This window comes from Monodelphis domestica, chromosome 4 (genome assembly GCF_027887165.1).
Source record: "Monodelphis domestica isolate mMonDom1 chromosome 4, mMonDom1.pri, whole genome shotgun sequence".
NCBI lineage: Eukaryota > Metazoa > Chordata > Mammalia > Didelphimorphia > Didelphidae > Monodelphis > Monodelphis domestica.
In genome coordinates this window covers 351,881,428-351,906,551 of record NC_077230.1, presented here as the reverse complement: position 1 = coordinate 351,906,551, position 25,124 = coordinate 351,881,428, and the positions used below count along the sequence as shown (strand labels likewise).

Sequence of the window (25,124 nt, the reverse complement as noted above, 5' to 3'; positions counted from 1 at the left end):
CTAAGTCCTGCCTTTTCTCCTAATGAATAGTTGGACTATCCGCTTTCTAATCTGTTTGGTCTTTATACTGTAGATGATGGGGTTAAGCACAGGTGGGAGTAATAGATACACATTGGCCATCAGTGTGTGCACAATGGGTGACAGATGCTTCCCAAAACGGTGGGCCATGGTGACACCAATGAGGGGTACATAGAAGAGCAACACAGCACAGATATGGGAGAGGCAGGTATTGAAGGCCTTGAGCCTCTCAGCCCATGAGGCAATACCTAGTACAGTCTTCAAGATAAGCATATAAGAGAAGAGAATAATAAGAGCATCCAGTCCCAGAGTACAAATGACAGTGATTAGGCCATAAAGGATATTGACACGTATGCTAGCACAAGCAAGTCGCATGGCATCCTGGTGGAGGCAGTAAGAGTGGGAGAGGACATTAGAACTGCAGAAAGGCAGCCTCTTGATCAGAAATGGCACAGGGAAGACCACACAGACAGCTCGGGCAATGACACCTAATCCTATCTTGCCAATGACCCCAGAGGTAAGGACTGAAGCATAACGCAGAGGATCTCGAATAGCCACAAAGCGATCAAAGGCCATGGATACCAACACCCCAGATTCCACCACTCCAAATCCATGGATAAAGAACATCTGAGTGATACAGGCGTCAAAGGGGATTTCAGGGGCATTGAACCAGAAAATGCTGAGCATGGAGGGCAGGGTGGACATGGAGAGACCCACATCAGACAGTGCCAAGATGGAGAGAAAGTAGTACATGGGCTCATGAAGGCTTCTATCCATCTTAATAATGGACAAGATGGTGCAATTGCCAAGAAGAGTGAGAGTGTAGAGGAGTCCCAGAGGGAATGCCATCCAAGGATTCTTCTCTGGCATTCCTGGTATACCTGTCAGTATAAAACTGTGATGATTGATGTGAGAGACATTCAGGGTAAGCATGGTATCCTCAGAAGGGGGCTTCTCTGCTTGGGAGGCAGCTCCTGAAATGAAAGAACATTTTCCTAAGGACTAGAGAGAAAAGTACAGTTAGGTTGGTGCAGAAGGGGAATAGAAGAAACAAGGGGCTTTTCACTATCATTTTACCCCTTACTTCCTTGGGAATCATCAGTATAGTAACTGCCTTTGTTGATTTTGGTTTGTTTGTATGAGGAAAAAAATAGAAATAGTAAAGCAGTATCCTTAAGAATTAGTTCACATTTGGACTCTTATCTTAAGGACTTGAAGACTTTAGCTTATGGGGCACCATGACTCTTCTATTCATATATACACATGTAAAGTCTATCAAATGAGGGTAAAACTCAGTTCATTGTTCCTCTTTACAATCATACTTTACAAACATATATACACTTTCTCAACACTCACGAGAATTATCTAAGCATATAAGCACATAATATAAGATACACATATCCTATACATATATTTGTATATGGAGATTTATCCAATAATTCAGATATACATTTACTTCCAGGTATCTAAATTTGTAAGCTATAATTCCCCTATAACTGTCATTAATCACATAAGATAAGTGTTCTATTTTCAGATGTTTCTGTTTTCAAATAACCCTTATCTAGTTTCAAATTTCATATTAATTTAAATGGAAATAGTATTACATCACATTTCATTACTTCTATATTCTTGCTAACCCCCTGTCTTCACTATATGAGTAGGAACTGGATATATATGTCCTGCCACCCACATCACAATGTAGTGACTACCAAACTAAGAAGGAAAGGAAAGATGTTTCTGAGTTGTTTCGGAGAGAATCTATTCAACATTTAAGTTTGGCCTATGGAAAACTTACCTAGATGAAGAGATCTCCAATGTGTCTCTGTCCTCTTTTACCAGCCTGATCCTAGTAATCTACTGTGCCTTCTTTGAACATATGGTAGAATAAAGTACAGGATAGCTGAACTTTGAATACACCCAACATCTGCCTCTTCTACAGTGACTCAAAAATCAAATTAATATTATATTTATTCCAAGTAATCAGGAACAGAAAAGCAATATAAACAATGACAATAATAAAATTACCATAAAAGTTGAAAGTCGTTTACAAAGTTGAAAAGACTAACCATGGATCTAATTCTTCAATTATGAGTAGACATTCACTCATTTTTTTCTGAGGACATAGGAGTTTCATAGCATTGTATTTGTTTTCAGAATTGTTAGATATAATGATCAATTTTATTGATTGTCTTTTCTCTTTTTTTCTTTAAAACATTCTTTGATATATAGAAGGACTCTGGCATGAAGATTTATGATGAAATATAGGCAAGTTAAAAACAAAACAAATTATAAAAATTATTAGAAAAGTTATCTTTAATTCTTTGAAGGGCTTCACAGTCTAAAACTGCATAGCTGTACTCAAAAAATGTCATAATAGCCAAAGCCCCTTTCCATGACCTCTATATTCCTTAAAAATCATTCATGTCATCTTCATCCTTCTAGTGTCTATGTCACTTTTCTCTACCCTTCTACTGTGTGTGCCCTTTAGGACACCTGTTCTGTTATTAACAAGCTTCAGGTCATATTAAATAGATGTCTTCCTCATACCAATAAATTCATTTATATCTACATATGCTACTCTCCACCACCTTCGGTCTATGCTACTTGAGGATAGGGACTCTTTTACTTTGTCTTTCTATTCATAGCTACTAGCACATTTCCTGGTGCTTAATAAATTGTTGTCAGATTGAATGACTTGATACATAGAATTATTGGGAGAAAAATTCCTCCTTAATTGTTCATTACTATAGGAATGTAAACTATTGTTATTTCAGTGCAACATCAATGTGCTCTGTGGCTGCTAATAACATCGTAATGATACAGAGTTGAATATTATAATGGTTTTTCACCCATGAATTTTCATTCTCACTGTAGATTTGAGATGCAAATTCAAATGCATGGGATATATTTTAGTGTGTGCATTTAAAGTACAAAGTCTTGTGAGAAAATGGCATCTCTTTTCAGTGGTGGCAATCAAAGAATACAACATGGAGAGTATGACATTTGAACTGACCCTTGATGGATGGATCAGATTTCCACTAGAATCAGAGGGGAACCCATGTATTAAGACCAGGGAGAGAAAAGACACATTTACATGCTTATGTCATCAATTCTAACATAGACACACACAGTTTCTTCAATAAAAGCTCAAAGACAACCAGATAGATACAATCTATGTACAAAGAGGAGAATAAACGGATGAAGTAGAAGTAAAATAAAACATTTTTAAGTAGAGCTTACTATATGTTGATCGCTGGTTTAAGCACTGGAAAAAGCAAATACAAGATAAAGCACTATTATCCTTTCACAGAAATATAAAAATTCTCATAACACACAAATGAAATTTCTAAAGGAACACTCTCAGACACTCCACTACGAACTCTTGCAAAAAAAAAAAAACCCAAGTGTTCCTATACAAATATATTCATACATATGACTGCATTCTTTATGAAGATACAAGAGCAGGAATGAAATTGCTATACAGAGAAAATAAGCATATGTGCTCTTTCACTTGTATGCGCTCTCTTGCTCTATTACACACACACGCACACACATACACACACACACTTTTCTGTTTGTCGTTCTTTACTCGTTTCAGTTATGTCTGATTCTGTGACTCCAGTTTGGGATTTCTTGGCCAAAATAATGATGTAGTTTGCCATTTATTTCTTCAGCTCATTTTTATATGAGGTAGTGAGACAAAGCGGGTTAAGTGACTTGTCCAGGGTCACACAGCTAGTAAGAGCCTGAAACTAGATTTGAACTCAGAGAAATGTCTTCCTGACTTTAAGTTGGGAACTCTATCCCCTGTACCACCTAGCTGCATAAATACTCTTCTACTTCTCAACAAATGGGCATATGTATTCCTATGCATTGGTATACTCTTATACAATAACAGAGATACTTTGTATCTTTCTCTCACCCTCACACTCTCTGTTTCTTTCCTTTCTTGTCAATTCTCCTCAGATACAGAGATCTCACCTATGTCTCCATATTACTTAGTTGCACCATAGTTATTTTTGGAGAAGGATGAATGCCCTGGGTTATTTATAAGTTATGCTTTTCATGTTCTGCTACTTCTTTAGTTTGTGGATAATTGAAAGACAGCTCTATTTCCAGAGTTTTTCCATCTTCCTTCCACTCAAAGAGGTTTAAAATTCATAACCAAGCCAGCCTTCATTAAAACTTCCAAGGAAAGTTCCTTTATTCTTTTTAGTGATTTCCACCCACTTTAGGGCTCTCTGTACACACAGTGCCTCTCAGTGAAGTGAATTGTAAACTAGTAAGTCTTGTAGAAATCCCAGATCCTCAAGGTTTTAAATATTTGCCTGATCTCTGACTATGGAATGAGTGGCCATTTCCCCTTGAAAGGATACTCAACATTGGACCCAAAGGCAAATGATACAAGATGAGACTGAAAGCAGGAAAAGAAAGGAATATTGCTTTGACTTTTAAATTCCATTGACCAGATGTGTACATTTGGAAATGTTTAGGTGGATACCAATTAAGTAGTTACTGGGATTCATATGAATTCAATTATATAGAATGATTCACCCTAGAGAGAGAGAAAGAGGAATACATACATGCATAAATGAATGAATATGTGGGACCTGCATGCCTGCATGTGGTGCTCCCCAGGTGCTATTGTGCTTCACAGTAGGTTGGACCAACAAGCAGAGAGACTTAGCAAGAAGTGCCCATCTTTATGGAAACAGTCTAATTTGACCTGTGCTAGAATTTTTCTGTGTTTGATTCCTTAACTTAGCAATTAATTTAATGGAAAAAGCTCTAGATGACAACCAACTATGTGACTTTGGACAAGTCATTACACCTCTCTCTGACCCTTCTTTATAAAGTGAATATTTCAATCACTTATCCAACCAGATTGCTATAAAAATACTTTTCTGCCAAGCTTAGATAACCCACAGAAATGAGATATTCTACTCTAATCTCTGTATTTCACTCCCCTCCCCCCAGTCTTGGTGAAGTCATAGTATGTTGATTCTCATCTAGGATCTGACTGGCTCAGAGATTGGTCTTAACATTCAGTCTGCTTACTTTCCATCCTCTTTAGAGTTACTTTTCTCACACACAGAGAAAGACATTCATATATATGCAGGCACAAACTATTCCTGGGCATTTTCTTGACAAAGACAGGAGGAAGTAATTTTCTATGGGAAAGCTAATGGTCAGTGAGGAAAGAAAGAAAAGAGAGGAGATAGTCACTTTTAAGAGAAATAAATGTTTCTTCAGCTTCTCTTCTTCCCTCTACTATAAGATTTCAATCGCTACCCTTCCTTAGTTCAGTTCAGTCTCATTGACTTATATATGTGTGTATATGTGTCTCAATTAATAACCCTGAACTAGCCAGAGCTAAACTCATCAATCTTTAAACAAGATAGTAAAATGAATCATTGAGGCCACTCTTATTTTCAAATTGGAGTATTCATTTAATAACTAATTAGGAACCATTAGCCCATCAAATGCAATCTGTTAAAGATTATTTGATTGATAGCTACAGAATGATCAACATTTTATTTTTTAGGTGATTTAAATTGTTTGACCTAAATAAGAAAATAAGAACAGTCTTTTACTTTTGTTTAATTGTTCTTATTCCTAAACCACTGAAAGAATGGCAAATGGCAAAAGCCATATGTGTGTCAGTTTGTTTTTTCATTACCTTGTATTTATTTGATATTCAAAGAAAAATACTCTTCTCATTACATGAGTGATGCCAAATCTAATTGTCATTGGATGGTTGTGAGTTGTTATACCTAGAAAAATTAAGTAGTACATTCTAAATAGCAAGATTCTCAGAAGCTTAGATATTTGCTCACAAAATAGCTAATATCTGTTTTAACCTATCCTAATCTTTTCCTTTTTTGATTTCCAATTTTTTCTCCCTCCTTTTGTCCTCATTCTCTATTGCCTACATTATACAGTATGTGTATTTGTATTTAAAATTTTAAATAAAATGATGTTATACATCTTCACTAACCTTAATTCTCTATTCCTGGTGCTGCTGACTTCCATAATCCTTCTTGAACTGAGCTTATCTCATACCTATAAGTGCTTCTCATCATCCTTTTTCCCCACCCCACATTACTCATTTGTCTGTCTGTATTGAACTCTTCTCCTGCTATTCTTACCTGTCTTTTTCTCTCTGCTGTAGATTCCACCTCTTCCTTGACCAAGGTGATGATTCTAAGCCCTTCATCTGCCATTTTAAATCCCATAGGTCACCCTAAGCCTTGAAGAGGCCCTATTTATTCCCTAGATGCCAATCAAACAAAATGAGTCTTTACAGAAATTTCTCCTTCTGGTATATGGAAGAGGTATGGAGGTGGGAAGGAAAACTAATTCATGTACTGATTAATTAAAGGAATCCCAGATGACTTATGACATTTTCAAACCCTTTATCCAATTATAATGCCTCAGTCTTCTTCCAAAATTAGTATCTTATATTTTCCAATCCAACAAACATATGTAGCAGCTAGAACATGTCATTTCCATATGTGTATATATTTTACATATTTATATTTTTCTCTATGTACTTATTCTGTTTATAAATTACTCTTCATGTAACATCTTTGTAATCCAACTTGTCAATAGAATTCCACAGACATTCATTAAGCACTTACTAAAGGCATTTCACACAATGCATAGAGTACTATAACTGAAATAAGGAAGACATATGGTCTTATCTGGACTCAGAACCTTTCTCTTTGGAAAAAGCTGTGCAACCTCTATTTCCTCAACTGTTAAGTGGAGATAAAAATAGTGCCTACTTCATGGGATTGCGTTGTGAATCAAATAAAATGATATAAGTAAAGTGTTTTGCAAAACTCAAATTCCTATATAAATGTTATTATTATTGTAATTGTTTTTCTTATCATTATCATCATTATTATGTGTTTACTGATGTGTTGGGTGCCAGAAATTAATATAAAAAAGAATTTCTCTATTCAAAATGCTCATCTCTTTTAGAGAGGGGTAAAACATATACATGTGTAGCTATAATACCAAATTATGCAAAATAAATTGACTAGAAAAATACAACTCAAGTGGCAATTGAGTTTCAAGGGAAGGGGAGAAGTTTTCATTAAAAAGAGAAGCAACTGGGGAAAACTGCCTGGCACAAGTGTAGTTTGTACTTGACAGATTATTTAAGAAGGAATTCAGGAAGCAAGAAAGGAATGGATGACATTCTAAGTATAGAAGAAGCAAAGACATAGAGGCAGGTAAGTGTAGGATACATACAAGGGGCAATTTAATAAAACTAATTTTGTTAAATTCTCACTTAGGGCAGGACACTGCCTTAAAGGTTGGGAGTAGAAAAAATGAATATAATGCTAATCCTGCTCACAAAGTACTTATAGTAAAATATACAAATAGTTACAATACAAAGGCCAGTGAGATTAGTATAAAGTGGTACAGTAAAAAGAATAAGAAAAATATGGGGAGAAAAGATCAATTTCATGTAGGTCAAAAGGAATGAGGGAGTAGTACTTCATGGACATTAGTGAAGCATAGTCTATTTTTATGAGGCTGTGATTATTTTAATATAGCAAGGCAGATGTGGTATGGCATTGCTATATTTAAGTGTGTTCAGAATTGGTTGAATAGGCTGAACCCAAATGAATCACTGGAAAAATAATTCAATGGTATAACTTTCCAGTAAATTCTCCTTTGTTTGAAATTCAATATTTTTAGTAGTGACTTGGATGAAGGTATAGGTGTTATACTTTATGAGATATATATGCAACACACTTGTGAGAAAATAATAGGTAACATGTTGTAAGAGTTAAAATTTGAGGGAAACTGAGGCAGTAGAAATTAGTTTCTCTCTGCAAGGAGTATTATATTTTTTAGAGGTTTATTAAAGGTTGAGAATTTAAGAAAATACAAGTAAGAAAGGCACGTGCTAGGTGGGCCGAGAGGCCCAATTCAATTTCACTTGCATCATGAGAAACGTATCTGCTCCAAAGTAGAAGTAGAAAGATGGCCTCAGTAGGCGGAGAATGCCTCTAAATAATAATTTGTGTTCTAGCCCAGGTGAGAATGCAGTGTGATTACAAAGCATTCTGGGAAGTGAGCAAGGATTTCTGGGGACTGGAGTCCTGGATTTTTACAGTGTTTGATGATAGCTGAGACCCAAAAAAGGAAGAAAAATGAACTAAATCATATGAATTGGAATTTCACAGAAATGAATTTAAGCTCCCAAACTTGATATGGTTATGATATAAGAAGCATGGCTACCAATGAATCTCTGTGTAAAAACAATACAAGACTTTTAATAAACTGAAAACTTTTTTAATTTAAATTGAAAAATTGCAAAGTTTCTACTTTACAAGCAGTTCTTCCTTCCCAAAGGTGAACTTTAACCCTATTTAAAGTTAAATTAAGAAAAATTATGAACTTCAAATTGAGAGAAGAATCAATTTCTCTGTGCTCTGTTCTAATCATCAAATATCTTCAGATGTTTGTTCTGAATACTGTATTTTATTACTTTTTATTTATTTATTTTCAGGATTTATTTAAATTAAATTTAAATTTTTTGAATTCTGATTCTCTCCCTCCCACTCCTTATCCATTACAAAATTTTACAAGAAATATTATACTAAGTATACATATTAAAGCATGTAAAACATATTAGATGTGTTGCAAAAAGGGCAAGAAAAATAAAGTGAAAAAATTGTGTTTCAAATTGTACTGAGACTCCATTAGTACTTTCTATAGAGGTGAATAAGAATTTTCATAATGTCTTTTGGAATTGTTTTGAGTCACTGTATTGCTGAGAATAGACAAGCCATTCACAGTTGATCATTGTATAATATTTCTGTTATCATGTTCAGTGTTCTCCTGATTTTGCTCACTTCACTTTGAATTAGTTAGTAAATTTCCTCACAGGTTTTTCTGAAGGCATCCTGCTTGTAAATTATATCAAAATAGTATTTCATCATAATTGTATGTCAGAATTTGTTCAGCAATTCTTAAGTTGATAGACATTTCCTGAATTTCCAATTCTTTGCCACCATAAAAAAAATGCTATAGATATCTTTGTGCATATAAATCCTTTTTCTTTTCCTTTGATCTCTTTTGTCATCCTTCTCCTTCTGATCTTTCATCTTCTTTCCTCATTTTCAAGCTGGTTAATTTTGGCTTGCAAGACACTGTTTTCTCATTTTAGTTCAACTGTCTTTGTTTCCAGATGACTTATTTTGCTTTTTAAGTTCTTTTTCCAGTTGTCTTCAGCTTCACTTAATTGTTTTTTGAATTGTATCTTGAGTTCTTCCAAATACTGTGTCCAATTCACCGGAGTTTCTGTATTTTTGCTTGGTTTTCCTTGGTCTTCCTCTGTTCTATTTGCTCTTTGTTCATTGCCTGGATAGAAGTTGTTGATTGTAATTTCCTTTTTCCTTTTCTGTTGTTTACTCATATTTTTCTCTTCTTTCTGCCTTGTAATTGTCTGTAATCTTATGCCCTTGATTATGTGCTGGATCTGTGGGTTTGGGCTATTATGTACTGAAAGTACTTCTTCTCTGCTCTGCTGATTGGTCAGGTTACCTTGATGGGATTGATAAGCCCTGATTTCATATCTTCCCCAGCTGGCAGCAGAAGATGAAAAGGAGCTGGGCTTTACACCCTGTTGTCAAGATTGTAGCCTGTATTGGTTGAAGCCTTAGCCCTAGGAGCTTAGTCAGCAAAACTCTCTGAGCAGTCTGGGGGAGGGGTATTGAGGCTTGAGCTTCTCTGCCCTCTGAAGGTTTCTTATCTGCCCTTTTGATAAGATTGAGCTAGGGAAGAGTTGATCTGCAAAGCTAGATGTGCCCTGAGTCCAAAACTTCCAGAGAAAGGGGGAGGAAGGTAAGATGAAGTATCTTAGCTGTGACTAGGCTGCCTTCTCTTCTGCCTTCTCTGTACTTTTCCCCAGATGCCTCCATTCCCCCTGTGTTCAATGCCCTGAGACTGACACAACTGTGCCAGCAAAATACTCCCTCTGGACTAGTGCCCTTGATGGCCCAGAGATTCCAACCACCAGTGGAGGCTCTGCACTGTAGGTGGGGGAGGGGTCCTGGGACCTTCCTTCTTCCTTCCCCTTAAACCAGAATGTTCTAGAATTCAGAGGTACCTTTTAAGTTGAGTCCAGCAGGAATATTTCCTAGTTCTGTCCTGTTGTTAGATTTGGTTTTCAGTATCCTTGAAGCATTGTGTTTTTGTTTGACCAGGAAGGGTTTTGTGGAGGTTTCAAGTTTTGCTGTCTCTAAGTCACCATCTTGCCTCCACCTTGCCCTCTGATCACTTTGGGAAACAATTCTAGCAGTGGAACTGACGAGCATAAATTTTTTATGGCCCTTTGGATATATTTCCAAATTGTTTTCCAAAATGACTGAATCCATTCACAAGTTCTTTAATAGTGCCTTTGTATCCCAATTTTTCCATTTTCCTCCAAATTTTTCATTTTCTTATTCTATTATTCAATCTTATAGGTGTGAGATGATACTTGAGAGGTCTTTTAATTTGCATCTCTATAAACAATAGCGATTTGAAGCTTTTCTTCATGATTATGGGTGGCTTTGATTTCTTCTTTTGAACACTACCTGTTTATATCTCTTGATAATTTGTCATTTGGGGAATGTTTTATATTCGTATGAATTTGACTTAATTCTCTTAAAATTTGAAAAATTACATTTTTTTTAGAAAAACAACTTAATTTTTCTCCAAGTTTTTGCTTTTCTTCTAATTTTGACTACATCAATTTTTGGTGGAAAAAATGTTTTAATTTAATACAATCAAATTATCTATTGAACTTTCCATGATCTACTCTATATTTTTTTCAAATTCCTCCCTTATCCATCTTGTTAACATGTAAAATGTTCATGCTCTCCAAATTTGTTATTGATATCACCTTTTTTGTCTAAATTATTTGCACATTTTGACCTAAATCTTGGTATATGATTTAAGATGTTGATCTTTACTTGGTTCCTGTCCAAATGCTTCCAGTTTTCCCAGTAACCTTGATAAATAGTGAATTCTTATTTCCAATACTGGGATCTCTGTGTTTAGGAAACATAAAAACATAACTTAACTATGATCATTTACTGTGTACTATGCACCTAATGTACTCCACTGATCCACTATTGTACTTCTTATCCAGTATCATATTATTTTCATGAAGGACTTGATTTTGCAAAGAAACGTTATGCAAAAAGGAAATGGAACCTTGGCTGACTTGGGGGATGGAACTGGAACCTCTAGCCAAGAAAAGCAGGGAGACAATTGCAAAGGTGTTCTTGTCCCTTCTGAACAGAGAGGGAAAAGAGCAATCTCACTGAACTTAGCCTGCTAGAATCCCTCAATTGATCTGAAGAGACCCAGATAGCCATCTTTCCTCAAAAGAGGTCTATAAAGACTTTTTTCCCTTTGGGGAAGGTAAGAGACTATCCATCCAGAAGATTTCCCATCCATATCCTCAGAACTATTTCTATATCAGGAAATTACATCAGTCTGACTCCACAGTGGTCTTCAGGGACCCAGGTCCCCAGACCTGAGCCTTCAACCCCTGAATGAATTTAGATTGACAATAGAATAGGGACTTCCTGTTTTCCCTCTTTCTCTAACCTACCAATCCTAAGTCTTTAGACAATAAATAGATCTTATAATTTTCAGAAGAAGTAAACATCTCATCCTTCAATTGTACTGAGGGGATCAAAGATAATAATAATCCAGAGAAGAGACAGAAACCAGAGACTGAAGGGGATTTCCTCTTACCCTTCAACTCTGGACAGAGATCCAATTTCACATTCTCTGAGGCAACTCTGTCTGTGAGAGGAAATGGTGTTTCTTTTTATCTGTTCCCTCCCTCTCTGAGACCTGTCACGTTTTGGTTCCTGATCCCCCTCTAGTACATAGGTAGTCTCTGAAGAATTTTTTATGGTCCATAGAAGCCACTGGCTAAGCTTTTATAGTTCATGTGCCCAAAGGACAACTTCAAGTTGCAAGCCTCCCCTCCCCCTTTACCTGAGAGAGTGGAGGAAGTGCTTGCTTTGGGTGTCTGGACAGAGGGACAGGGTATGAAAAAATGTCCTCGGGGCTGGGAGGAGGTGGAGCAGAGTATCTCCACCATTGGAAGTCACCAGGCATGCCAATACTTTGCCAAAACTGGTCTATAGATATTTAAATGAAATTTACTTCTTCCTTCTGGCTTTTTTTTATCCCTCCTCAAAAGCTTATTTTGTTTCTATCCACTGCCTCTTTTAACACACCTTTCCTTCTATCATCATCTAGTCCTTCTCTTAATCCTTTTCCCTCTTGCTTCCCTGTTGGGTAAGATAGACAGCTAGGTAAGATACTCAATTAAGTGTGGATGTTATTCTCCTTTTGATGCAATGCTGATGAGATTGAGGTTCAAGTATTTTCCACAAGTCCTTCCCATTTTCCTCTCCCCTGAAAAAGCTGTTCCTTGTATGCCTCTTTAATGTGATATAATTGTCCCTGTTATTCCTTCCCCCTTATCCCAATATGTTCCTCTTCCACATCTCCCCCTTTTTTTAGCTCATCATGCCAATAGGCAGCTTCCATTTATGCTCTAAGTCCATGTGTACTCCTCTAATTGTTTTAATAATGATAATGATCTTAAAAATTAAAAGTTAGGGGAATTTAAACAGTGTTTACCTTATTGAATCCTTTATAATTTCTCTTTTCTATTTACTTTTTTTTTGCATCTTGTAGTATAGTAGTTTGACGTCAAATTTCCTATACACTTCTAGTCTTTAAATCAAGAATGCTTAGAAGACCTCTATTTTATTAAATTTCTTTTTTTTCCCCTGAAGTGTTATACTAAGTTTAGTTGGGTAGGTTATTCTTGGTTGTAATCTTAGCCCTTTTGTCTTTTGCAATACAGTGTCTTATTCTAAGCCTTCCACTTCTTGAATACAGATATAGTGAAAATTTGTGTGATCTTGACTGTCTGTTATGCCTTGATTTTTGAATGATTTATTTCCAGCTGCTAGTAATAGCCTTCTCTTAGATTCCTGTGAATTCTCATTTGAGGATCTCCTTTAGCAGGTTATGAGTGAATTATTTCAGTTTCTCTTTTACCCTCTGGTTCTATGATATCAACAGTTTTTTAAAATAACTTCTTGAAATATGATGTTTAGGATTTGTTTTTTGTTTGTTTGTTTGTTTGTTTGTGACTTTAAGGTAGTCTAATAATACTTAAGTGAGCTTTCCTCAATTTATTTCCTAGGACAGTGGTGTTTCCAGTGAAGTATTTTATATTTTCTTCTTTTTTCCATTCTTTTAACTTTACTTTAGTGTTTCTTAATATTTCATGGTTTCATAGCTTCTGCTTACCCAAATTAAATTTCATGGAATGATTTTGTTCAGTGAATTTTTGTATCTTTTTATCATTTTGATCAATTCAGCTTTTTGAGTTCTCAGTGAATATTTATGCCTCATATCATTTGGCAAATTATCTATTTTAAATATTATTTTCTTCTGTATTTTTGAACCTCTTTCACTAAGTTTTTAACTCTTTTTTCATGATTTTCTTGTACTAATTTTTCTTTCTTCCTTACTTTTTCCTCTCCTTCTCTTATTTGGCATCATGAGTCCCCTCATATGTTCTTGTTGGAATCATGTCTGAATCACTTTTGTTTTTCTTTGAAGCTTTGCTTGTAGCTATTTTGACATTGATATCTTCTGAGTTTGTGTTGAGATCTTCCCTGTTACAATATTAGTTAGTTAGTTCTTTAGTTATTGTTGTCTCATTTTCTAATGTATTTCTTGACTTTTAAATATACATTAAAGTTGGGCTATACTCCTGGGATGGAGAAGCTTCCCATTCTGTTCTTTACAGAGTTAATTTGGGGGAAAGTATTTTTGGAGCTTCCAAGACAGTACAACACAAGTAAAGATCTGGTAACTTTTTCCCTGGGTATTACTCTTGTCTTTACTAGGAAGGGACCTTACTTCACTGCAGCCAAAAGCAATAGTGCTACTTTCTAACTTGGAAGTGAGAGCAGGGACCCTGATCTCCTGTCAGTAACATGCAAGAGCTTTTATCCACCCTGGAACTGTGACCAAAACCTCTGATCACCTGCAATCTCAAGCCTCTAATAAACCTCTTAGTCCTGGAATAGAGACCCATAACAATATAGAATATACAACAGAGTCCTACACTCTTTGCCAACAAAGGGTCTCAATTACTTTCCTTGTGACCAGATCTGACCCAGTATCGTCTCAGTGTTAAAAGCTCCAAAAACTACTGCAGCTGCTGTTTCACCTACCTCCAAGGCCTTCTGTTGTAAATATCCTCTAAGCCAGCTACTGGCATTGCCACAGGGTATGCTGCCCTTCAAGCTGATCCCTACACCTTACCTGCTGATTTCTTAAGTTTTCTTGGGCATGAAAAATATCTTTACCTCCACCACTACAGAATTCAATCTGAGACAATATTTTACTTTAATTTTTTTTAATTTTAATAACAAATTTCCTCATGAGATTTCCTAAGTTATATAATCCAAATTTTTTCCTTCATCCATCTCAGACCTAGCAAGGAATTCAATTTTGGTAATACCAAAGTGTTTTCATGCAAAATATGTTTCCATGTTATTCATTTTTATAAGTGAATGTTATAAAACAAAAGCTCTAAAAATCCAAATAAACAAGTGATAAATCATGTGCTTCCATCTGCATTCTTACTCCAACAGTTCTTTCATTGGAGGTGAATAGATTCTATTTCATATGTCCCTAAGAATTTTTCTGGATCATTATATTGCTGTTAGTAGCAGTATCTATCACATTTGATTGTTCCACGATATTACTGACATGATATACAATGTTTTCCAGGTTCTGTTTACGTCACTTTGTGTTGGGTCATGTAAGTCTTTCCAGCTTTTTCTGGTCAGCCTTTTCACAATTTCTTACAGCAAAATAGTATTCCATCACCATCATATACCACAATTTGTTCAAACATTCCCCAATTGAGGGATATCTCTTTAGTTTCCAATTCTTTGCCACCAGAAAGAGGGCAACTATAAATACTTTTGTAGAAACACATCCTTTCCCATTTTAAAAAATCTCTTTCAGGGGGCAGCTGGGTAGCTTAGTGGATTGAGAGTCAGACCTAGAAATGGGAGGTCTTAAGTTCAAATCTGGCCTCTGACACTTCCCAGCTGTGTGATTCTGGACAAATCACTTGATCCTCATTGCCTAGCCCTTACCACTCTGCCTTGGAGCCAATAAAAACTATTGACTCCAAGACGGAAGATAAGGGTTTAAAAAAAAAATCTCTTTGGCATCCATATCTAGTAGTAGTATTACTGGATCATAGGTTATGCACTCTTTTATAACCCTTTTGATATAATTCCAAATTGCCCTCCAGAATGGTTGGATCACTTCACAATTCCACCAGCAATGCATTCATGTCCCAATTTTTCCCACATTCTTTCCTACATTTATCATTTGTCTTTGCTATCATATTGACTAAACAGATAGGTGTGAACTGGTATCTCTGAGTTGTTTTAATTAATTTTTTTTAGTCAAGAATGATTTAGAACAGTTTTTTCATAAAATAATTGATAGCTTTGATTTAATTTTTTAAACCTTACCTTCTGTCTTGGAATCAATACTGTGTATTGGTTCCAAAGCAGAAGAGTGGTAAGAGCTGAGGATTGGGGATTAAATGACTAGCCCAGAGACACACAGATAGGAAATATCTGAGGCCAGATTTGAATCTAGGACCTCCCAACTCTAGGCCATGCTCTCAATCCACTGCGCTACTAAAATGCCCACAATAGCTTTTATTTCTTCATCTGAAAACTGCCTATTCATATCCTTTGCCTAATTATCATCACCATGACCATTAGTGGGGAATGACTTGGATTCTCATAAATTTACCTTACTTCTTCATGTATTTGAGCAATGAGAATTTTTCCCACAGTTTGTTGCTTCCCTTCTAATCTTGGTTGCATTTCTTTTGCTTGTAAAACCCTATTTTAACTTAATAAAATCAAAATTATTCATTTTACATCTTGTAATGTTCTCTATCCCTTGTTGGGTCATCAGTTCTTCCTTTCTCCATAGATCTGACTGGTAAAATATTCTATGTTTCCCTAATTTACTTCTAATATCACTCTCTATGTTACATGATACACTCATTTATACCATATGTTAGGGCATAGGGCCATGTGGCAAGCATGCCAGAAAGGGCACTCAGAGCACACTCTGTGGGCACGCCCATCATCTTCCCAGTACTAGAAAGTCAGAGTGACATGGGGTCAGGCTTCCCCTCTTCCCCTCTCCAAGAACACCTGAGGACATTACCTGTCTCTCTAAAATATTTACCACCACTACTTTGGGGTATGAGATATTGATCTAAACCTATTTCCCCCCCGATTGTTTTCCAGTTATCCCATTAGTTTTTGTCAAATAGTGAGTTCTTATCCCAAAAGCTAGAATCTTTGGATATATCAAAAACTAGATTGCTGAGGTAATTTACACCTAATCTATTCCAATGATCTGCCCTTTTATTTCTTATCCAGTACCACATTGTTTTGATGATTGTTGGTTCATAGTACAGTTTAAGATCTGGTAGCACTCTTTTTTTTGCCCCAACTTTCCCCAAATCTTCTTAATTCCCCAATCTTTCCCTATGCATGTTTCTTCTAACTACTCTTATGATGATACAATTCATGAGAGTTACACAAAACATTTTCCCCACATATTAATATATATAATTAGATGTAAATGTAGTCCTTATAGAAGAGAGTTTGACTTAAAGAGAAAGAGAAAGATAAGATTTATCTCCTTTTCCCTTTCTTTCATATTTACCTTTTCATGTTTCTCTTGCTTTCTGTGCTTGGATATCGAACTTTCCACAGAGCTCTGGTCTTTTCTTAGCAAATGCTTGGAAATCTTCTATTTTGTTGAATGCCCATACTTTCCCCTGGAAGTATATAGTCAGTTTTGCTGGGTAGTTGATTCTTGGTTGGAGACCCAGCTCTCTTGCCTTTCTAAATATCATGTTCCATGCTTTGCAGTCTCTTAGTGTGTTAGCCGCTAAGTCGTGTGTGATCCTTATGGGAGCCCCCTTATATCTGAAGCTCTTCTTCTTGGCTTCTTGTAGGATTTTCTCCTTTACTTGGAAGCTCTTGAATTCGGCAATTACATTCCTAGGGGTTGTCTTTTGGGGATTTAGTATAGAAGGTGTTCTATGAATCCTTTCTATTTCTATTTTGCCCCCTTGCTCCAGAACGTGAGGGCAATTTTCTTTTATAATCTCCTGTAGAATAATATCCAATTTGTTGTTTACCTCTGGTTTTTCTGGGAGACCAATAATTTGGAGATTTTCTCGTCTCCCCCTGTTTTCCAGGTCTGTGACCTTCTCAGTGAGATATTTTATGTTTTCTTCTAATTCATTAATTTTTGGGGTTTGCTTTATTGATTCTTGCTGTTTTATCATCTCACTTTCTTCGAGGTGCTTAATTCTGGTCATTAGGGACTGGTTTTGCTTTTCAGCCTTGTCTGCCCTTCTATTGGATGCTTCAAGTTCTTTTTCCAATTGAGCATTCTTATCTGTCAGACAGCTGATCTCTTTCTCCCATTTTTCTTTCCAGGTTTCCATCTTTTGGATAAGTTCCAGTTTGAGATCTTCCAGAGCTTGTTGATAGTTTCCATTTTGGGAGGCGTGTTCTGAATTTTTTTGGATTTCTTCCTCATTCTCCTCTTTTCCTTGGGTACTTCCACCATAAAAGTTTTCAATAGTCACTTTTTTCCCTTTCTTCCTGGAGGCTTGATTTTGGGCCATGTGAGCCATCCCTTTGGTGGTTTTATTCCCCTTTCCTTTTTGGTCTGGGGTCTGGGTTATAAGAGCGGTTTTTCTGTGAATTTAGGTTGCTTCAGACTAGTTCTTCCCAGCCTCCAAGGTTTGTTAGAGCGCTGGGTCCCTGATCACAGCCACACTGCCCAGGTGTTCAGCTCCGCCCAGTTAATCAGCGTGTGATCCGCCCTGGTGTTCTGCGCAGCCCGCCCCGGTGTTCAGCGCAGCCCGCCCCAAGTACAGCTCCGCTGAATTCTCCAGTGAAAGCGCCCTGAGATGTTTTTTCCTGGCAGTCCCCAGATCCCAAGGACCCTGGAGTGCCCCCCCAGACAGAGATGCTCCCCACTCACTCGCTGTCCTGGTGAGTGCTCAGGTAGCTCACTCTGGTTTAGTGGGGGAGGTGGGGTGGGGGAAGGGTGGCTCAGTTCACTTTTCTGTGCAAGCTTTTCCTTCTTATTTTAGTGTGGAAATGTTCAAGCCCCACGTACCTTTGCCTCTGTGGGGTACTGGGGAGTCCTTCTGTTCCTCCAAAGGTGATTTTATGCTCCTTTGATGTAGTCTATTTCGTTCGGTGCTGGGGAGAGGAAGCGTGTGGCGTCTAGATTGCAGCCACGATTACCCGGAAGTTTCAAATGGAGTTTCTTCTATTAACTTTTGCTACTGAGCTTTGTTGGATATACATAAAAATGCTAATGATTCAAGTGGGTTTATTTTGTATCCTGAAACTTTACTAAAGATATTAATTATTTCAACTAGTTTTTTAGTTGATTTTTCTAGGAGACTCTAAGTATACCATCAGAGCATCTGTGAAGAGTGATAGTTTAGTTCACTCATTGCCTACTTTACTTCCTTCATTTTCTTTTTCATCTCTAATTGTCATAGATAGCATTTCTAGTACAATATTATATAACAGTGGTGATAATTGGCATTCTTGATTCATTCCTGATCTTATTGGGAAGTATAAACCTTAAAATTTCTTAGACTTATAAATGTTGGAAATTTCACCATTGGGAAATTTCATACTTGAAAAATTTCCTACTGATAGTCTATTGGAATGTGAACCCCCCCTTGGCATAGGAGGGTCCTTCTCCTCCATACCTAAGATTAGTTTAGGACAGAAACCTTTTGCTGAACAATGGAAACGGCTTTGACCTATGCTTAAGCATAGAACAGGAAGTTCTTTGAGTCATGATTGATTTTAGAATTGATACAATAGAGATACTTGGAATGACAAAACCAGGTCTTGGAAAATACAATTTCTACCCTACTTAGAGTAACAGGATTTAGGAAGGGCTGCAGCAAAGGATCAAGATTTAATTATTTGAGAATATGACCTTCAACAAACATGTGCAAAGCCACAGACCTCTGAGCCATCCTGGGTTAAGCTAGAGCCACCATTGGCACAGGGAAGACATGGACAGTGATTGGTAGATGTGAGAACTGAGGGGAGGGAACTTAGATGGTTTCCTTAAAGATAGCAGGGTCTGAAGACTAGGGAGGTGGGAGAGGTTTTGCTCTGAGAGGTTGTGCTTTGAGAAGCTTGCTCTGAAAGAAGCTGGAGGTGGAGGCCCCTGAGACTATTTCTCCATTTTGGTCACGTGAGTGATAGGGACTGATCTCTTTTCTTTGCCTCAGCTGTCTAAGGGCTTGGGCCTTTTGGCCCAGCCTAAACAGAGGGGGTATTTAAGCCCTATTCCCTTCTCTCTCTCTCTCTCTCTCTCTCTCTCTCTCTCTAATACCTTTCTTCCTCCTGTTTGTGATTAAACTCCATAAAAGGTTGACTGCTGACTTGAGTTTTCATTTAGGAATTACATAGCTGAATTCCTTGGCGACCTTAAATTAATATATATCAGTCTTTTAAAGTGATTTCCTTGTCACAGAAGTCATCTAAATTATCCCCATTGTAGATATTTGTTGATAATGTTTAATAAATACTATTTATTATTTTAAAGAAATGCACTTTTAATCCTTTGCCTTCTAGTTGTTGTTGTTTTTTAATAGGAATATGTTATATTTTGTCAAAGACTTTTTCTGCATTTATTGAGATAATACTGTGATTTCTGATAGTTTTGATTATTCATATACTCAAATATGCTGATGGTTTTCCTAATATTAAACCAGCCTTACATTCCGGGTATAAATCCCACTTTACCATAGTGAATAACCCTTGCAACATATTACTGTATTCTCATTGCTAGTATTTTATTCAAGATTTTTGCATCAATGTTCATTAAGAAAATTGGTTCATAATTCTCTTTCTCTGTTTTTGGTCTTCCTGTCTGAGGTATCAGCACTATATGTGTGTCATGAAAAGAATTTAATAGGACTCCTTTTTGGCTTGTTTTGCTAAGTAGATTGTAAAGTATTGGGATTAATTATTTTCTAAATATTTGATAGAATTCATTTGTGAATTCTTCTAGTCCTATTGATGGCTTGTACAATTTTTTTTTCTGATATGTGATTATTTAATGATTCTATTTCTTCTTTTTCTAATCTAGACAGTAAATGTTTTGTATATGTTCATCTATTTCACCTAGATTATGAGATTTATTGTCACATACTGTGTATTAGGCAAAATAACTCCTAAATGATTGCTTCAATTTCCTCTTTATTAGAGAAGAAATCACCCTTTCCATTTATGATATTGCTAATTTGATTCTCTTATTTTGTTTTTAAAATTAAATTAATTTATATTTAAGTATGAATTAAAATTAACTAATAATATATTTTCTTTGTCCTCAGGATCAGCTCCTAGTCTTATTTATTATTTCACTATGTCTTTTACTTTCAATTTTTTTTATTTTCTTTTTAAAATTTATTTAATTAATTTCACCTTTAATTTTTAAGATTTCAAATTTAGCATTTAATGGAGATAGTTAAACTTGTTATTTGTCTAGTGTTTTTAATTGTAGACCCAATTCACTGATCTGCTTTTTTTTAATTGATATTGATAAAAATAAATCCTCAGGGATATAATATTTCCCCAAAGTACTGTTTTTGCTATCTTTCACACATTTTTATATGTTTTCTCCTCATTGTCATTCTTTTCAATGAAATCCGTTATTGTTTCTATGATCTGTTCTTTGAAGCACCATATTGAAGAATTAGAGTATTTAGTTTCAATTAGTATTTCATTTGCCTCTCCATGAAACCTTACTGATTATAATTTTTAATTGCATTATGATCTGGGAAATATTGCATTTATTATATCTGCTTTTCTGCATTTGGTAGTGAAGTTTTTATGTCCTAGTACAAGGTCTATGTATATGTATATGTGCCATGTGCTACTGAAAATAAGGTATGTTCCTTTTTATTCCTATTCAATTTTTTTCCAGATACCTATTAAATCTAACTTTTCTAAAATTTCATTTATTTCCTTTATTTCTAATTTATTTTTTGTTAGATTCATCTTGGATTTTAAAAGGAGAGAATTTAAGTGACTCATTTGCAAAAGGCCACTAGTCACGACTCAAATTCTTTCATATTTGTCCTTTTCCTCATAGGAGTTCATTTAAAATTATGCTGTTTATGTTTCAATATCTTTTCTTCAGAAAAAACTTTAGGATAGCCCTTCGAATCTGTTTGGTCTTCACACTATAGATAATTGGGTTTAGCACAGGGGGAAGAATGAGGAAAGCATTAGACATCAAAGTGTGAGCAAATGGAGGTGCCTTCTTTCCCCATCTATGAACAGCAGAGAGTCCAATGAGGGGAATGTAGAAAATAGCCACAGCACCAATATGGGAGATGCAGGTGCTAAATGCTTTGTATCGTTCCTCTGGGGATGCAATGTTGAACACAGAAAGAAGGATCAACACATAGGAGATGCCAATCAAAGGAGCATCCAAGCCAAAGGAACAAAGGACAGCAATAAGTCCATAGAGGCTGTTAACCCTGATATCAGAGCAGGAACATTTGATCACATCAGGATGGTAACAGTAGGAGTGAGAGAGAATATTATCCCTGCAGAAAGAAAGACGCTTAAGAAGAACAAGGAGAGGAGTCATGAGTATAGTCCCTCTTGCCATTATAATCATTCCAATATGGATAATCTTGGTTGGAGTGAGGATGGTGGTGTATCTCAATGGGTTACATATAGCAATATAGCGATCAAAGGCCATGGCCAAGAGCACTGATGACTCCATGACAGTAAGGAAATGAATGAAGAACATTTGGCTAATACAAGCATTCCAACCAATTTCTTGTATATTAAAACAGAGGACACCTAGAGTAGTGGGCATAGTGGAGAGGGACAGGCACATGTCGGTGGTTGATAGCATGAAGAGCAAATAGTACATGGGTTCATGGAGGCTTTGATTGGTGAGGATGACAAACAAGATCATGCTATTCCCAGAGATGGCAATGGCATAGAGGAAGTAAAAGGGTATAGAAATCCATATGTGGGCAGCTTCCAGGCCAGGAATGACTGTTAGCAGAAATGTCAAAGATATGATTGTATTATTTGGCAAAAGTGACATGATGGGTTGAGGAGGCATCATTCAAATGGAAAAGATCCCAACCTGCAATAGTACAGAGAATGGTAGGAACATAGAGATACTTCATGGCAAAACCCAGATGATCCCACAAAGTATAGTACTATGCTATTACCTTCTGCCTTCTCCTTAGAAACGTGTTTCTCTTCATACTCCAATTCAACTGACAGAAGAAAAGAGTCAGAAAGTATGTTAATGAATATTGTCACTTGGATATAGCTATGATTGTGGTAATGAAGAAAGAGCCAGAAAATTGAAATAAGGATTAAACATTGTGAAGATTTGGGTCATAAGTGAAAAAGTTAAGAAAACTAAGGTAATTTTAAGATGGGAAATAAAATGACTGAAAAAATGATCTAAACTAACTGTCTTCAAATATTTAAAGGGATGTCATTTCATTAAAGAGAAAGATTTATTCTGCTTAAGTCCAAATAGAAGTATCAGAAGCATGAGGAGAAAAGACCAAGGAGGACTTCTCTACTATCATACATATTATATTCCTCAATATGATGGTTCCCTAAAAATGATTATGAAAATTAATATTCTTTATAAAATAGATTTAAGGATTTCTGTCTTTTCAATTAGACTTTTGATTTCATTAGAGTTTAGGTTCTCTGAATATGGAAACTCATCCCACCCATACAGATGAGATATTTATTTCATAATATATTCATGAACAGTTTTTCTGGGACATCGAAAAAGACATAACTTGTATTTTTGACCCCCTAGCAAATTCGTTTCCAACAAGGCACTAGAAACCAAGTTTTTCCAGATTCAGAGGCTATTTCTTTATATTTATATCACTCTGCTTCTCTGTTGTTCCTAAAAAAATTTTATTGAATATTCTACCTGGCTTTGGAAAACACATTTTAATAGGGGTGTAATACAAACTAGACAGTTTCTAAGGAAGAGCAGCCAGGATGATATGAGGTTAAGAAATCATGATATCTAATGAATACTAGTGCAACCAGGAGTGTTGAAACTGGGGAAGGGAAAACTAGGTTGGGATTGTGGGAGGGGGCTCATAAAAAACAGTTTTCAGATAACTAAAATGTTACAATATGGAAGGGAAAAATGATGTGTGACTCTAGATGGGATAATAAGGGCTAAAGAGATTATGACAACTGACAATCCACTAATGATATTGAAATAAAATAAGAGTTAAAAAGAAAGTACACAAGAATTTAAGAGTTAGTCAATGAAAGGGAATTCAGGCTACATATATATATGACAACCCAGTACAGGAATGCTACTTTAGAGTCATCAAAAAAATAGGCTAAGTGTTCTGATTAAACTCTTCAGTGTTGAAAGAAAGAAAGAAAGAAAGAAAGAAAGAAAGAAAGAAAGAAAGAAAGAAAGAAAGAAAGAAAGAAAGAAAGAAAGAAAGAAAGAAAGAAAGAAAAGGAAATGAAATGAAGGATGAAGGGAAGAATGGAAGAGATGAAAGAAGATAGGAAGGAAGGAAAGAAGGAGGGAATAAAAATTTAAAGGCAAATATTACATCTAGTGGGTAGCTTAATACTATTTCATGAAACAAAATTCGAGTCTTTCATCTTGTTGAAAAGCTATCTGTGACACATAAAAGAAAAATGAAAAGTTCAAATAATTTAAGATGCATAAAATTATTGGCATCTTAAATATCCATAAAAGCTCAGAGTTTCACATTGAACTGAGGCAAGTGAAAGTATTTAATGACCTCCCTTTTGATAGACTGAATATATGAAATGAAAAAACTCACTACTTGATTCTGAAATGATGTTGTTTCTCCACTGTTAATCCCAACAATTTTTGGAATGTAGAAATCTATAACAGGCCAGTTGATCACTACCCTGACAGAAGATAGTCAATCTCTTCCCTCAGATTACACAATGGAGATCAGTTTTATGGGACATTTTACAGGCAATCAATCCATCAATCAGCAAGTATTAATTAAGTGCTAAGGACTTTTAGAGAATTCAAAAAAGCACCTCCTTCTCCCCACAAAAAGAAAGAAGGAAAACATACATAGTTTGTCATAGTTGAAGTTGTAATCTTTAGAGACAGAGAAACAGGATTTATTTCAATTTCAGTCCTTAAGCACTGACAGACTGAGGGCAGGTAACTTTACACCTCAAACCATTAGTTTTCTTCTCTCTAAAATAAACATGATAGACTAACTAGCTGAAAGGATTATTGGAAGGAAAATGAAGTAGCAATAAAAAAATTCTTCTGGCCCCTCTAAGAGAAACCATGAAATTGGATTTAATTAAATAAAAAGTATTTCTTAAGCCAATAATTTGTTGCAGATACTATGCTAGCAATGTAAAGTGGACTTTCAGGGGCAAGTAAATAGCAGAATGGATAGAGCACCAGGTCTGGAATCTGGAGGACTTGAGATCAAATCTGGTCTCAGATACTTCCTCTGATTGTGACCCTTGGCAAGTCACAACCCTAATTACCTGGCCCTTAGGGCTCTTCTGCTTTAGAACAGATGTTTAATATCAATAACAAAGCAGAAAGTGAGACTTAAAAATATAGTGGACATTGGTTACTGTGGGGATTCATCTGTGTTGTTCAAAGGGGGTCAAGAGTCATCTGATATTACAACCCATACTCCATGCATCATATTTTTCTCAAATATCCCCTTTGTTTTCTGACATCCAGACAGAATACAGGGAAGGTATCTATAGGCTTTCTCTGCAGTTGGCCTATTGAGTTAGCATTATCACTATGACTGTTCCTCTCCTATAGAGCTAAGCCAGATACTTACCTGGACTCTTCATGAAGAAAAAAATCTTACTTTGTCTCCG

At 36.0% G+C, this 25,124-nt stretch overlaps 2 protein-coding genes across 2 annotated transcripts; both read right to left on the bottom strand.

Moving 5' to 3' along the window:
• On the bottom strand, positions 1-951 carry LOC100019585 (olfactory receptor 51H1-like). The gene has a single exon (XM_001372352.3). It carries the CDS (start codon positions 949-951, stop codon positions 1-3), a length of 951 nt encoding a protein of 316 aa, XP_001372389.3.
• Positions 952-17,498: 16,547 nt separating this feature from the next.
• Positions 17,499-22,320, bottom strand: LOC100618419 (olfactory receptor 51F1-like). The gene is made up of 2 exons (XM_056825901.1): positions 21,401-22,320; positions 17,499-17,593 (listed from the first exon to the last, which is right to left on the bottom strand). Exons 1-2 carry the CDS (start codon positions 22,318-22,320, stop codon positions 17,518-17,520), a joined length of 996 nt encoding a protein of 331 aa, XP_056681879.1. The 3' UTR covers positions 17,499-17,517.
• Positions 22,321-25,124: the final 2,804 nt, after the last annotated feature.

Excerpts from the sequence above, each read along its gene's own strand:
- LOC100019585 (XM_001372352.3), bottom strand. The coding sequence starts at position 951 with ATGCTTACCCTGAATGTCTCTCACATCAATCATCACAGTTTTATACTG.
- LOC100618419 (XM_056825901.1), bottom strand. The coding sequence starts at position 22,320 with ATGTCACTTTTGCCAAATAATACAATCATATCTTTGACATTTCTGCTA. Across the intron at positions 17,594-21,400 it reads ATTCGAAGGGCTATCCTAAA|AATGCTCAATTGGAAAAAGA; the intron begins GTTTTTTCTGAA and ends CTGACAGATAAG.